General features: G+C 40.3%; 1 protein-coding gene across 1 annotated transcript in view; it reads left to right on the forward strand.

The window, feature by feature from the left end:
* The window catches only part of ccser1 (coiled-coil serine-rich protein 1), a gene marked incomplete at its 3' end in the record, with an annotated part of 170,535 nt that overhangs the window by 16,463 nt on the left and 141,519 nt on the right, over positions 1–12,553 (forward strand). The window contains exon 5 of the mRNA XM_083645277.1: positions 9,858–9,948. Within this exon, the coding sequence (XP_083501403.1) occupies positions 9,858–9,948 (91 nt within the window). The remainder of the gene's footprint in view (positions 1–9,857; positions 9,949–12,553) is intronic.

Genomic DNA, 12,553 nt, shown 5'->3' on the forward strand with positions numbered 1-12,553 from the left:
TGGCCGACCGACCGTGATTACATTCAATTCCAGTTGATTAAAAACATCGATGTTTGTCATTACAAGAGACATTTTCTAAGAAATGATCTCTTATCCCACAATCTGAAGAACTGTTAGCACATGCTTTTGTTACTGAAAAGTGTGGATATCAATAGTTCCTTGGCTGGTAGCTTTCTTCCTCCACAGTGTCTGAAGCAGTACGCCTCAGGTTTTCATATTGTCCAGGCTGATTGCTGCCTTGTAAAACCTAGATATTGTAAATGACACCTGCATTAATCATATACATAAGAAGCTCTTTCCCAGGCACGATTCACAGTGATAATAACCACAAACAGATATTTGGGTATTAAAAAGAGGAGAAGGATAATACCGATATGGATGGATTATGAGTACGCTCTTTGCACAAAGATATCATAAACCTCAGTTGTAAATATCATACATACATGAAATCAGCATATTTCTACTTAAGTGTCTAATGCCAACTGTCAAGGCAGCAGAGCACTGACAGAAGTGGTTGATGAAGAAAAGGTTTGTTTGCTTGTACTTGTGTTTTGACGGCTGCAGAGCCGTCCAGGATTATTGGCACCTTTGGCAAACATAAAAGCTGTAAAATAAACGGTTGAAGTGAAGAGCTTTATTATTCTGTACTTCATACCTACACCACAGCTTCACTATAGAGCACATGACCTGATTAAAGTTTTAGAGCATCAATTTGCATATTAATTAGGAAAAACAGATTTTCTTGAAACCACTATAACTCCTCAATGCTTTAAGATAGAGTTCATATTAATACCTCCCATTATGTGAAGACAAGTAGGTTGATATAAATATTTCCTAATTAATGCATTCATGCATTACATTAATTTGATTAATTGGATGCATTAATGCATTAATTTGAGAATTAATTACTTAGTTAACATAACTGCTTGTGTTTGATGTGATAGTGATTATGGCAGGACGCTAGCCTCTTTGAAGCGTTCATTTGCAAAAACAGCCATTCCGAAAATGAATAAACATCTATTTGATACTCCCTGGAGTGATTTATGTGAACATACATCAATATAATACAAAAGGATAAAAAAAAAAAATACAAATGGAGATACCTGTTTTTGCAAATAAACTCTTTGTATAATATTACCTTTTTTGTTATTATTATCTGGAATAATGTGGATTATTGCAGACTGACCTCAGCCAAAGTGGTGTTTTCCCACCAATAATTGCACCTGCTCATGCATGCCATGTGAGCTTTGTCCACTAGTGGGCAGACTATTGTCTTCTCAGGATTGTCGGATCCTCTGCAAGGCGTAACCTTTTCTCTTTCATGACCACAGCATTCAGGCAGGCCCCTCAAATGTTGTACAATTTGCTTCTAAAAAAAAACTTTCAAAGTAACACAAACAACACAAACTCAAAACACAAACTGTCCATTTTGCTGCAACTCGACAGTGCTGCTCAATCCAGGACCTTACTTCCTGGAACTCTTGAGAGTAAAAAACTGGTCCATTGGAGGGAATGGAGCTGTCGCGACTCTTCCATATACACGGCTCTGGGTGGCAGGACTCATGATGACTGACAGGCTTCACAGCGACTCGGCTGACAACGATGTGTTCGCTGACCCTCGGAAATCTCAGTACTCCAACTAAACAGTCGCTATCTGAACTGAACTCCCTCTCACTCAAACAGTTAAACATGGATGTGAACTCTGGGTTTGCACAAAATCCCATGTTAGAGGGGCATTGCCATCCAATGCTCACCCCTCACGCCGGCCCTGCTTTGACTCTAATTTGAGTCATCACTCAATAGATACAGTTTCAAAAACAAGTCAATTGATGTAAATCAGTCAAAATGAGTGAAATCCATTCCTTTACATGCAGGTTGCTTTGAATGAATGAAATCATTTCAGATTTGACTGGACATTCACTCTTGTAGCCCTCAAATATTGTAAAGGCAATTGGCTCTGAAGTATCTTCCCATAAAGAATGAAAGTCGATTGTAAGTCTGCATACTTTCCATTGCTGCATTTGCTGGAAGCCAGAATACCGGGCTGCTGCTGTGCAAAGCTAAATCTCCCTCCCTTGAACTTAATGCATTTAGGAACCCTAAAGCACTGCATAAATGTACTTTTCATTGACTGTATATGTCATAGAGTCCATAGAGTGTGCACAGACTTTTAATGGTTCCTCGTATCCCTGTTTTGGACGTCATTCCACCTGGCCGTTAAGAGATGGAGCAGTCTTCTAACGAGGCCCGGATCTGATATTATCTCTATTAAGTCAAAGATTATACTCACTCAAATCACACATCTGAGGTAGGAAGGTGACATCGCTGGGTTATAAAATTGTATTAACGCATTTGTGTGGCTAGAGGGGCACATTAAAATGGGTAATTTAGCTTCAAATGAAGTCTCGGTGGGTGCTAGCATCGCACGGTATGGGTCTTCATTTCTTTTCCAATCCCTTTTAGCGATTAGCTTCAATGCCTAAAATGAGGTCTTGTGTTCGACTGCTCTATGGTGAAATGCGTTATAGTCTTTTCGGTGATGTTTGCTACATTGGGCACCCCATGAAAACACAGTAATATGATGTTCATATGAAGAACGCCATGGCTTCACGTGGAAAACGTAGGAGATATGGCTTTAGAGAACACCAATATAGCTGTTAGCTACAGTAGGGATATTATCTCTCTCTCTCTCTCTCTCTCTCTCGCTCTTTCATACACACACACACACACACACACACACACACAAACACACAAACACAATAGAGAGATGGAGATGAAATGAAAGGTATGGATGACTAGTCAGACATGACACAAGCATTGAGGCTGTTGTAGTCAGATGTGAGGGAGATCAATAGAGCCAGGCTGTGAAGCCATGAGAAATCAACAGAGCTGCTTATTGGATTTTCTGATCCATCTCCATACGCTCCATGAGTCTGTCAGACAAAAGTTGTTTGGCTCGAAGAAATGTTGAAGATTGAACATTTTCATTTTCTGGTGTGCCGTGCCGTGCACATCGTTTTTCTATAAGACATTGAGATACCTATAAGACTAAAAGTACTCTGAAAATATCACTTACTCTGTATCATGTGAGTGAGAGAATGCCAAAAAGACTTTCAATACAACAGTTTGTCTACACAGTTTATGCTGCAGCTTATTCTGTTCTATGTGTTATGCTCCACCAGAATGGTGCACACAGTCTAAAACAAATGCAAAGAATTATGTGAAAATATGATTTGGCCCCGGTAAAGTCATTTCATTTTGCGTCCAGAGTTAAGTAATGCTGCCTGTTGTAGTTACCAGTCTTGAGAAGGAGGGAAAGTCTTGATGCTGGTGGTGGTGACAGCAGGTTCCCATGGAAGCCAGTGTTGCCAGTTGGCACTCCTGACCTCCCCAGGTTGTGTGTGTGTGTGTGTGTGTGATCAAGAGAAAATGTTCAACCAAAGGAAAAGAGCCAGGTGGGAACTCAAGCCAGGTACCAGGTGGCCTTATGAACACTTGGACACACTGTGCGGTTTGGCACCCTGTAAACCATACATGGGCAACATACGGCCCGCGGGCCGTATGCGGCCCGCGGGCGCCCCCTGTGTGGCCCGCGATGGAATTGCAAAAAAAAAAAAATTTTTTTTTTTTTACAGTGCACTTGAACGCAACATGCAATATACCCGCTGAATAAGTGTCCAAATGTTCATGTCATTCTGGGCAATACTCTTCTGTTATAGCATTTCAGTCTGGAATATGGAATATCTTTCAATAATATTTATGACTAAAAGGCTAAAAGTAATCTCATGTGTAAGAAATTACTGTTCTACATTGAAGTATAAATTTAAATAATTAACTTGTTGGTTTTGGATTTATTTAGCTATAAGATTGCATTTTTGTTCTTGTGTGACCCTCAACACAGGTTTTGAGAATCCCGGGCCACTTACTGATACTTATGCTTAAATTATTCATATTCATACTCATATTCTGGTTTATTTCAAGAAAAACATTTTGGCTAGTGGAAATTCTAATTGGCTGGTAACTTTAAAATCTAGCAGCCATATTGGCAGGTGGTGAAAAAAGTTAATTTCAAGCCCTGCAGGGAGAGCAGGTGGAGTCAGAAAAAGGATCAAATATTGATGGTTAAGACTGAATAATGACATCACAATTGTTAATTTAAAATGAGTTATTCCTCTAAACCTGGCTTCAAATGCCCCAAATTTTTCGCACTGGCGCCGTTCAGCCCTCAGCAAAATCCTAGCGAGGACATTTTTTTGTGGCCCTCTCTATCATCAAAGTTGCCCATCCATGGGTTACGGCATGACAATATTTGTTCGGCCCCCGGCAACAATCTGGGTTTATCATGTGGCCCCCCATGAAAAATAGTTGCCCACCCCTGCTGTAAACTGTTGGTCATTTTTGTTTGCAGATAAATTTAGTAAGGATTCAATTGATTGGTTTGAATTGTATGACTGATTCTGCACTCCTCTGTTCATTATTGTAGTTGTATTTGTTTTTCAATACTCCTATATTGCCACAGCTCTCTCCCTTGTGAGAAAAGCTACTGTCTATGTAATTAATAGAACGTTCAGTGGCATTTTTCCCCATTTACATAATGTTAAAATGTGTAGGAGTTTGTCAATCAACCGGTACGCCGCATAATCTGACTTATGTAGCTGATTTCCCTCTGGCTACCATCAGATGGCAGCATTGCCTTTTGAAACTCATCTAAACCCAAAGGAGGCATGTCCTACTGCATCATTATAACCTCAAAGTAACACTAACAACATGAGAGTATTTACAAAACTGCATCACTGTTCACCAGGCAATAGCTTATAAATCGGAGGTAAATAATGCCCACATGTCCACGAAGGCTTTAATTAAAGTGGAGATTTGGTGGTGGGTATTAAGTGCTGAGGGATGACTCACTACAGTCCTGTGGCTGTGGCTCAGCTAGCTGGTAGATCAGGGCTTGAGCAGACCCAAGCTGAACATGAGTGCAGCGATTGGGGATGCTGTGTTGATGACTCAGGATCACCCAAGCTGGAGGGAGGTTCATAAAACATGGATTTATAAGACGTTATTAGTTGATTACCTCAGGTTCTGCTGGGTGGAACATCAATGCTATACAATCTCTCTCTCTCTCTCATTCTCTCTGCATACACACACATACACACACATATAGACAGACAGACAGACAGGCAGGCAGGCAGGCAGACAGACAGACAGACAGACAGACAGACATAGATATAGATATACGATGGATCAGCGTGACATCACGACACCGCAAAACACCCGGAACCGCGGCAGTTAACTAGTATGAGTCGTGCCAAACAAACGTTAAATATCTCAAAAAATCACATTGTTTATATTTTGACATTCTGAGTGAGAGCAGAAGTAGCTCAAGAGTTTGAATATATGCATGTCGTGTTAAAGTTGTGTGAATTGTCGCAGTTTTTAAAATTGTAAACAGGGTCAGCCGGCTAGAGTCAGACACTCAAGCTCAGGCTCCATAGGGTCCCATTGCCGTTTCAACCCAGGGACGCTGCTCTTTATTTTTCTTTCTTTTTTATTTAATTGTTTTGGTGCATTAACATTAAAGAAATGTCTACTAATATCATCTCTAATCATTGCTGCTACTGTATTCTAATAGATAAGGAGTGAGGATAATACAGTACATGCTTTGAATTCCTTAGTTTTAGCTATGTAGTGTTCTAAGCAGACCGGATGGCATGCAGCAGATGATAGGACGCTCATCCATAGAGACTTGAGACTTGACTTGGACTTGTGACCAAAGACTTGAGACTTGGACTTGCAAAAAATGACTTGTGAGCATCTCTGATATATATATATATACATATAATTGTGTGCCTTACCTTCTTTGATCTGTGTGTGTGTGTGTGTGTGTGTGTGTGTGTGTGTGTGTGTGTGTGTGTGTGTGTGTGTGTGTGTGTGTGTGTGTGTGTGTGTGTGTGTGTGTGTGTGTGTACATTAATTTAAAGAGTGCAAATACCCTCAATGCACACATACCTCTTATTTATTTTTCATACATCTTACAATCTATTTGATCCTAGGCTAGCAGGGGTGTGCATGTGGCTCCCAGAAGTGCCACACTGTGTGGGAACATTCTTTTTTTAACCTTTTGTGACTGCTGTGAGTGACCTAGTTTTAACTTGGTTGAATGAATCTCCCTGGCCCTATATATCCTGTAGGTATATTTACTCTAGTATACTGTAGTCCCTGGCCCTATATATCCTGTAGGTATATTTACTCTAGTATACTGTAGTCCCTGGCCCTATATATCCTGTAGGTATATTTACTCTAGTATACTGTAGTCTCTGGCCCTATATATCCTGTAGGTATATTTACTCTAGTATACTGTAGTCCCTGGCCCTATATATCCTGTAGGTATATTTACTCTAGTATACTGTAGTCCCTGGCCCTATATATCCTGTAGGTATATTTACTCTAGTATACTGTAGTCCCTGGCCCTATATATCCTGACCTGTAGGTATATTTACTCTAGTATACTGTAGTCCCTGGCCCTATATATCCTGTAGGTATATTTACTCTAGTATACTGTAGTCCCTGGCCCTATATATCCTGTAGGTATATTTACTCTAGTATACTGTAGTCCCTGGCCCTATATATCCTGTAGGTATATTTACTCTAGTATACTGTAGTCTCTGGCCCTATATATCCTGTAGGTATATTTACTCTAGTATACTGTAGTCCCTGGCCCTATATATCCTGTAGGTATATTTACTCTAGTATACTGTAGTCCCTGGCCCTATATATCCTGTAGGTATATTTACTCTAGTATACTGTAGTCCCTGGCCCTATATATCCTGACCTGTAGGTATATTTACTCTAGTATACTGTAGTCCCTGGCCCTATATATCCTGTAGGTATATTTACTCTAGTATACTGTAGTCCCTGGCCCTATATATCCTGTAGGTATATTTACTCTAGTATACTGTAGTCCCTGGCCCTATATATCCTGTAGGTATATTTACTCTAGTATACTGTAGTTGACAACTGAGAACTTGGCACTCTGAGATGAAAACAGGCTCTATCTACTACACCAGCTGTTGCCAGCATTACTTTGGATGTACAGTATGTGATCACACTGTGACTAGTTCATGCCTTTTGCATTAGCTGCAATGAATGAATCACAGAGACAGAGAAGAAGAAAAAAACATCTTCATAATCTGAAGATGTTTTTCTTATGACATGTTGGGATGGCAATTTGAAAGCGGTTTGGGATCAACTGAATGACGGTAGTTCCTTGGCTGGGTTACAGTGCAGATAGTCTCATGGACAACTCCCTTTAGCTAATAGGCAGAAATACAGAATAAAGTAAAGACTGGGGTGTGTCCTTCCTAATCTACAGTAGTACTTACTCAAAGCACCAAACGTAATTACTGCACAAGCTTTGAGGTACTTGTACTTAATATATTTTCATTAACTAATTTAATGCTTTGATTTTACAGCAAATGCCTTTCTCTTAATTCACTTTAATGGAATGTACCTTTTAAGAGAAAAGGTTTCTCTGTCAAAAATATGAGCTCCATTAAAAAGAGTTTTGACTGTAAGCCAGCCATCTTTCAAAGACAGCAAGAGCGGTGGACAGTATAAATGACATCTTCAGCTCCATCGAGGTTAAAATAGTGAAGACTAAAAGGTTTCTTGCACTGAGGACATCATGTTGCATTATGTTTACTTTAATTTCAAATATGAAATAATATCAATAGCAATATATAATATCAAATATTTGTTCACCTAAATATAATTTAAAATTGATGGCAGAACAATAGTTATTCAGGTTGTTAAAGAAAAAGTCAAATACATGATTTATCAGCCGGGGGGAAAACAGTTTTAGATCATGAGAAAATGGGTTTGAAAGTTTGGATTTATTTATCTTTTTTATTTTCTTTAATTTGTGAAGCTACATAATGGGCTGTTAATGCTGGGTCATCATTGATAATAAATAGATTTGCAAAATAACTTCCTATGGTTTGTTTAGCTTTAGCTCTAGCTTTTTTGTTGTTGCTTGTGAAGCACAGAGCATTATTAATTAATACACAGGACAAGATGTTACTATCCCTTGTGCCAAAATCCGAGGAAAAACACATTTAGAAGCCCAATCCAGAATAAAACAAGCTAACAGGCTAACAAACTAATAAACAAGACACAAATCACCAGTTACCTACCCTAGCCAACAGCAGTATGAAGCATGTCATTGGGGTTTTCAAGTGGGCACCTTCCTTCACCGACGTTTCGTTAAGTTAGGCCCACGACACCTCAAGAAGGCTTAACGGTGTAATCCAGCGTCCTGGAAACACCCCCCTCCATGCTACCACCGCACAACTGCATATTACCTCACTATCTAAGCCTAGCTATCCAGGTCGGTTCGGTATGACATTCCTGACTACACCACCACTGTCAATGATTCAGCCCTGTTGATGCGGACCGTTAATCATGACCAACAACAAACAATCCCTAACTACACCACCACTGTCAATGATTCAGCCCTGTTGATGCGGACCGTTAATCATGACCAACAACGAACAATCCCTAACTACACCACCACCGTCAATGATTCAGCCCTGTTGATGCGGACCGTTAATCATGACCAACAACAAACAATCAATCTGACCTTAGCGAGCTCCCCAGCTAGCATGTTTCCTCCTTATCCACAGCCATTCACTTGCTCGTTCTGCTGCCTGAGACATGTTGCTAACCGCAAGTTTCAGGCTCCGTCCCCGAATGCCCAACTCAGTTAGTAAGGCAATAACGGACTTTGCCACAAAACCACGGCAGCCCACCTCTACAGGCCGCACTCGAGCCCTCCAACCTCGCTGCTCTGCCTCTGCTGCCATTTCAGCATACCTAGCTTTCTTGCGCTCATAAGCCTCCTCAACTCGATCTTCCCACGGGACTGTGAGTTCGATAAAATAAACTCTCTTCTCTACCTCAGACCACAGTAACAAGTCCGGACGTAGCCGGGTGCTAACTATATATGCTATATGAATTGATGGCAGAACAATAGTTATTCAGGTTGTTAAAGAAAAAGTCAAATACATGATTTATCAGCCGGGGGGAAAACAGTTTTAGATCATGAGAAAATGGGTTTGAAAGTTTGGATTTATTTATCTTTTTTTATTTTCTTTAATTTGTGAAGCTACATAATGGGCTGTTAATGCTGGGTCATCATTGATAATAAATAGATTTGCAAAATAACTTCCTATGGTTTGTTTAGCTTTAGCTCTAGCTTTTTTGTTGTTGCTTGTGAAGCACAGAGCAGATGTTACATAAAACGACAGCCTCTGGCACATTCATTGCTTTTCCCAAACTGAACCCTAATGATCCCAACATAACAAGAGTAACAATATGTTTTCATGAGCTTGGATGATGAGGGACTACTCTCATTAAGAGCAGGCAGAAAAAAGAGCACCATGTCCTAATAACAATAACATCCATTATTGTTGCTTATGTTTATTATGCCTTTCCTGGTTTGCAGATCTCTTCCAGGATGTACGATGAGCGACATGGATTAATCAGTGTAATGAAGATTATTCAACAATGTCATGTCCAAAACACATTTTAAGCAATAAATTGTTTTTCGGTTTTCCTCCGAATGTGCTGAACAACCTTGAATACTGAGAGAATGAAATGATTTTAAAATTAACTATAGTAAATGACTTATTCAAGCCATATTCTAAAGTAGTTTTTGGTTTCCCCCTTAGGTTATACTGAACAACCTGGATAATAATAAAACCTAGAGTTTTATGAAAACCATTTAATAATAAATCATAGTAACATCGTATCAAAGCTATATATTTAAGTCATTAAATGTTTTTGGTTTTTCTCCTCAGGATGTTCTGAACTACCTGGGTTCCTCAGAGCTGGATGAAGACGATCTGATGTTAGACCTGGACCTCTCAGACGATCAGCGACATCGGCATGGTAACTTCCTCTGTGCCTCTGGCACGCATGAGTTTTTATGACAGATGCAGAGGGGAAGCATACTATACTATATGATGGTTTTAACTTGAGTTTTTATGACAGGTGCAGAGGGGAAGCATACTATACTATATGATGGTTTTAACTTGAGTTTTTATGACAGGTGCAGAGGGGAAGCATACTATACTATATGATGGTTTTAACTTGAGTTTTTATGACAGGTGCAGAGGGGAAGCATACTATACTATATGATGGTTTTAACTTGAGTTTTTATGACAGGTGCAGAGGGGAAGCATACTATACTATATGATGGTTTTAACTTGAGTTTTTATGACAGGTGCAGAGGGGAAGCATACTATACTATATGATGGTTACAGGTGCAGAGGGGAAGCATACTATACTATATGATGGTTACAGGTGCAGAGGGGAAGCATACTATACTATATGATGGTTTTAACTTGACAACATAAACGTTCTAAATTTCCCCCAGCTTACTTCCTGTTACAGTGTTTGCTAATACAATAGCTGACAGGAAAGAAGCTAGGTTTCAAACGGTTCCTTAGCAACACAATTCCGTGAAAATAAAAAATAAAAAATATTCCGTGAATATCTATATGAAGACACACCAGCTCACTTTCTCACACTTCATTATAATTCTGAGGTGCAAGTGAACAAGGGAAGCTCATTTTCTGCACCTTACTGTCTACCTGAGTACTTAGTCATAATTATGTATTTATTCATTTAATTGGGACAGTGCAATCACTATCAGCAATAAACCTCAATGTAAATGTGCCAGAATTAGCGCAATTGCTAAATTACATCATCATAGTACATGTGATGCTGCAGTGATTCTTAACCTTTTCCATATCAATTATTATGACTATAATTTAATTTACTACACATTACTGTAGGGCCACTGATCCTCATTTGATGAGAGTTGGTCTCTCTGACCTAAAGCTGAGAATGTTTTTATTGTTAGATATGATTTTGTCCAGAATTGCATGACTGTCTGTATTGTAGTTAGAGAGACACAATAGAGAAACTATCATCAAAACAGTCAGTCTTCTACATTCTCTACTTCTCGTAACTGAAATAATGTTAAAGTTGAACATTTCATCAATTTGCTGGGGACCGCGTGGAACACTCTCAGGGTACCCCTGGTGGTCCCTGGAACCCACGTTGAGAACCACTGTGATGCTGAATGTAGAATACATGCAAATGACTTCTTCGGCGATATATTATTGTGGTACAGTGTAGGATAGTGACAGTCAGCATGTGTGGGAAGCCCACAAAATGTTATACGGCTGGTGCGCGAGTGGGGTAAAAACCCTTATCTATCTCAATGGGCTGACTCACCAAAGGACGGTGCTGCGGCTCTACAGTACAGGATTGGGGATTCTAGAGCAGAACACAAGACGTCTGTTCAGATGTGCGTTTACTGCGGGGGTTAAATCCTAGATCGTGTCTGCCTGGGCTGGGCTAGCAGCTAAATTCTAACTTTGCTGAATGGATAGAACGGGGGATTTACCCCACCCTGACCACGCCCCCAGCCAGGCTGAGCCAGCTAACCCAGCGTCTATGACAAGACATCACCTCAACCTATACTGTGAAAATTGGTGTATCCTTACTAACTGCAGTAATACAGTATGGATTAAATGCAGAATTCAGCACATCAAGCAAATGGGTCAAATACATACATTTCCCAAAAGCATCTTACTACTGAGATCATGATTCCATTGTCCAATCCAATAACAGCCCGTGGCAAAATCATGGTAGACAAATCATAAAATCAGTGCTTTGTTGATGCATGTATTGTGTTATTTTTCATAGGGAGGTCAGTTGGAAATAATAAATGAGTTGCAGTAGCGGGAGGTATCAAAAAGCCTCGCCGCATACTAATAGCGGGAAGCGGTCGAAGTTGCACGTCAGTTAAAAGAAATGGAGAGGTCACAACAGGAATTAATCTTATGTGTGCAGTGCACACACAACCTCATGCCTGCGTGTCTCTGTAGTTCCTCCTCGCCTTCTATCCAATTGTTACTCTCTTTTTCCTCCTGTTTCCTCCTCTCTCGCCTCTCCTCTCCCCTCCTCTCCTCTCCTCTCCTCCCCTCTCCTCTCCTCTCCTCTCCTCTCCTCTCCTCTCCTCTCCTCTCCTCTCCTCTCCTCTCCTCTCCTCTCCTCTCCTCTCCTCTGCTCTCCTCTCCTCTCCCCTCCTCTCCTCTCCTCTGCTCTCCTCTCCTCTCTCTCTTCTCCTCTGCTCTCCCCTCCTCTCCTCTCCTCTCCTCTCCTCTCCTCTCCTCTCCTCTCCTCTTCTCTCCTCTTCTCTCCTCTCCTCTCCTCTCCTCTCCTCTGTCTTTCTGATACTTTCATGAACTCTTTCCCCGCCAGCTTTAAAAAACAACAAGTTGCCAGCCACCCCCAGCGTGTTTGATCATTTTCACTAAACTGTCAAGACCCACCAAATATTCTGTTCAATGAATACATAAACACTGAATATCTCAAAAGAAAGAACATAGCCTCTACTTTCATACAGAAATAAAACATTGTATTCTAGCGCCATTCGTTCTTTAGTTATCAACACTTGAATGTCAGTCGTTTTCATCACAAA

Source organism: Poromitra crassiceps (assembly GCF_964638095.1).
Source record: "Poromitra crassiceps genome assembly, chromosome: 10".
NCBI classification, from domain to species: Eukaryota; Metazoa; Chordata; class Actinopteri; order Beryciformes; family Melamphaidae; genus Poromitra; species Poromitra crassiceps.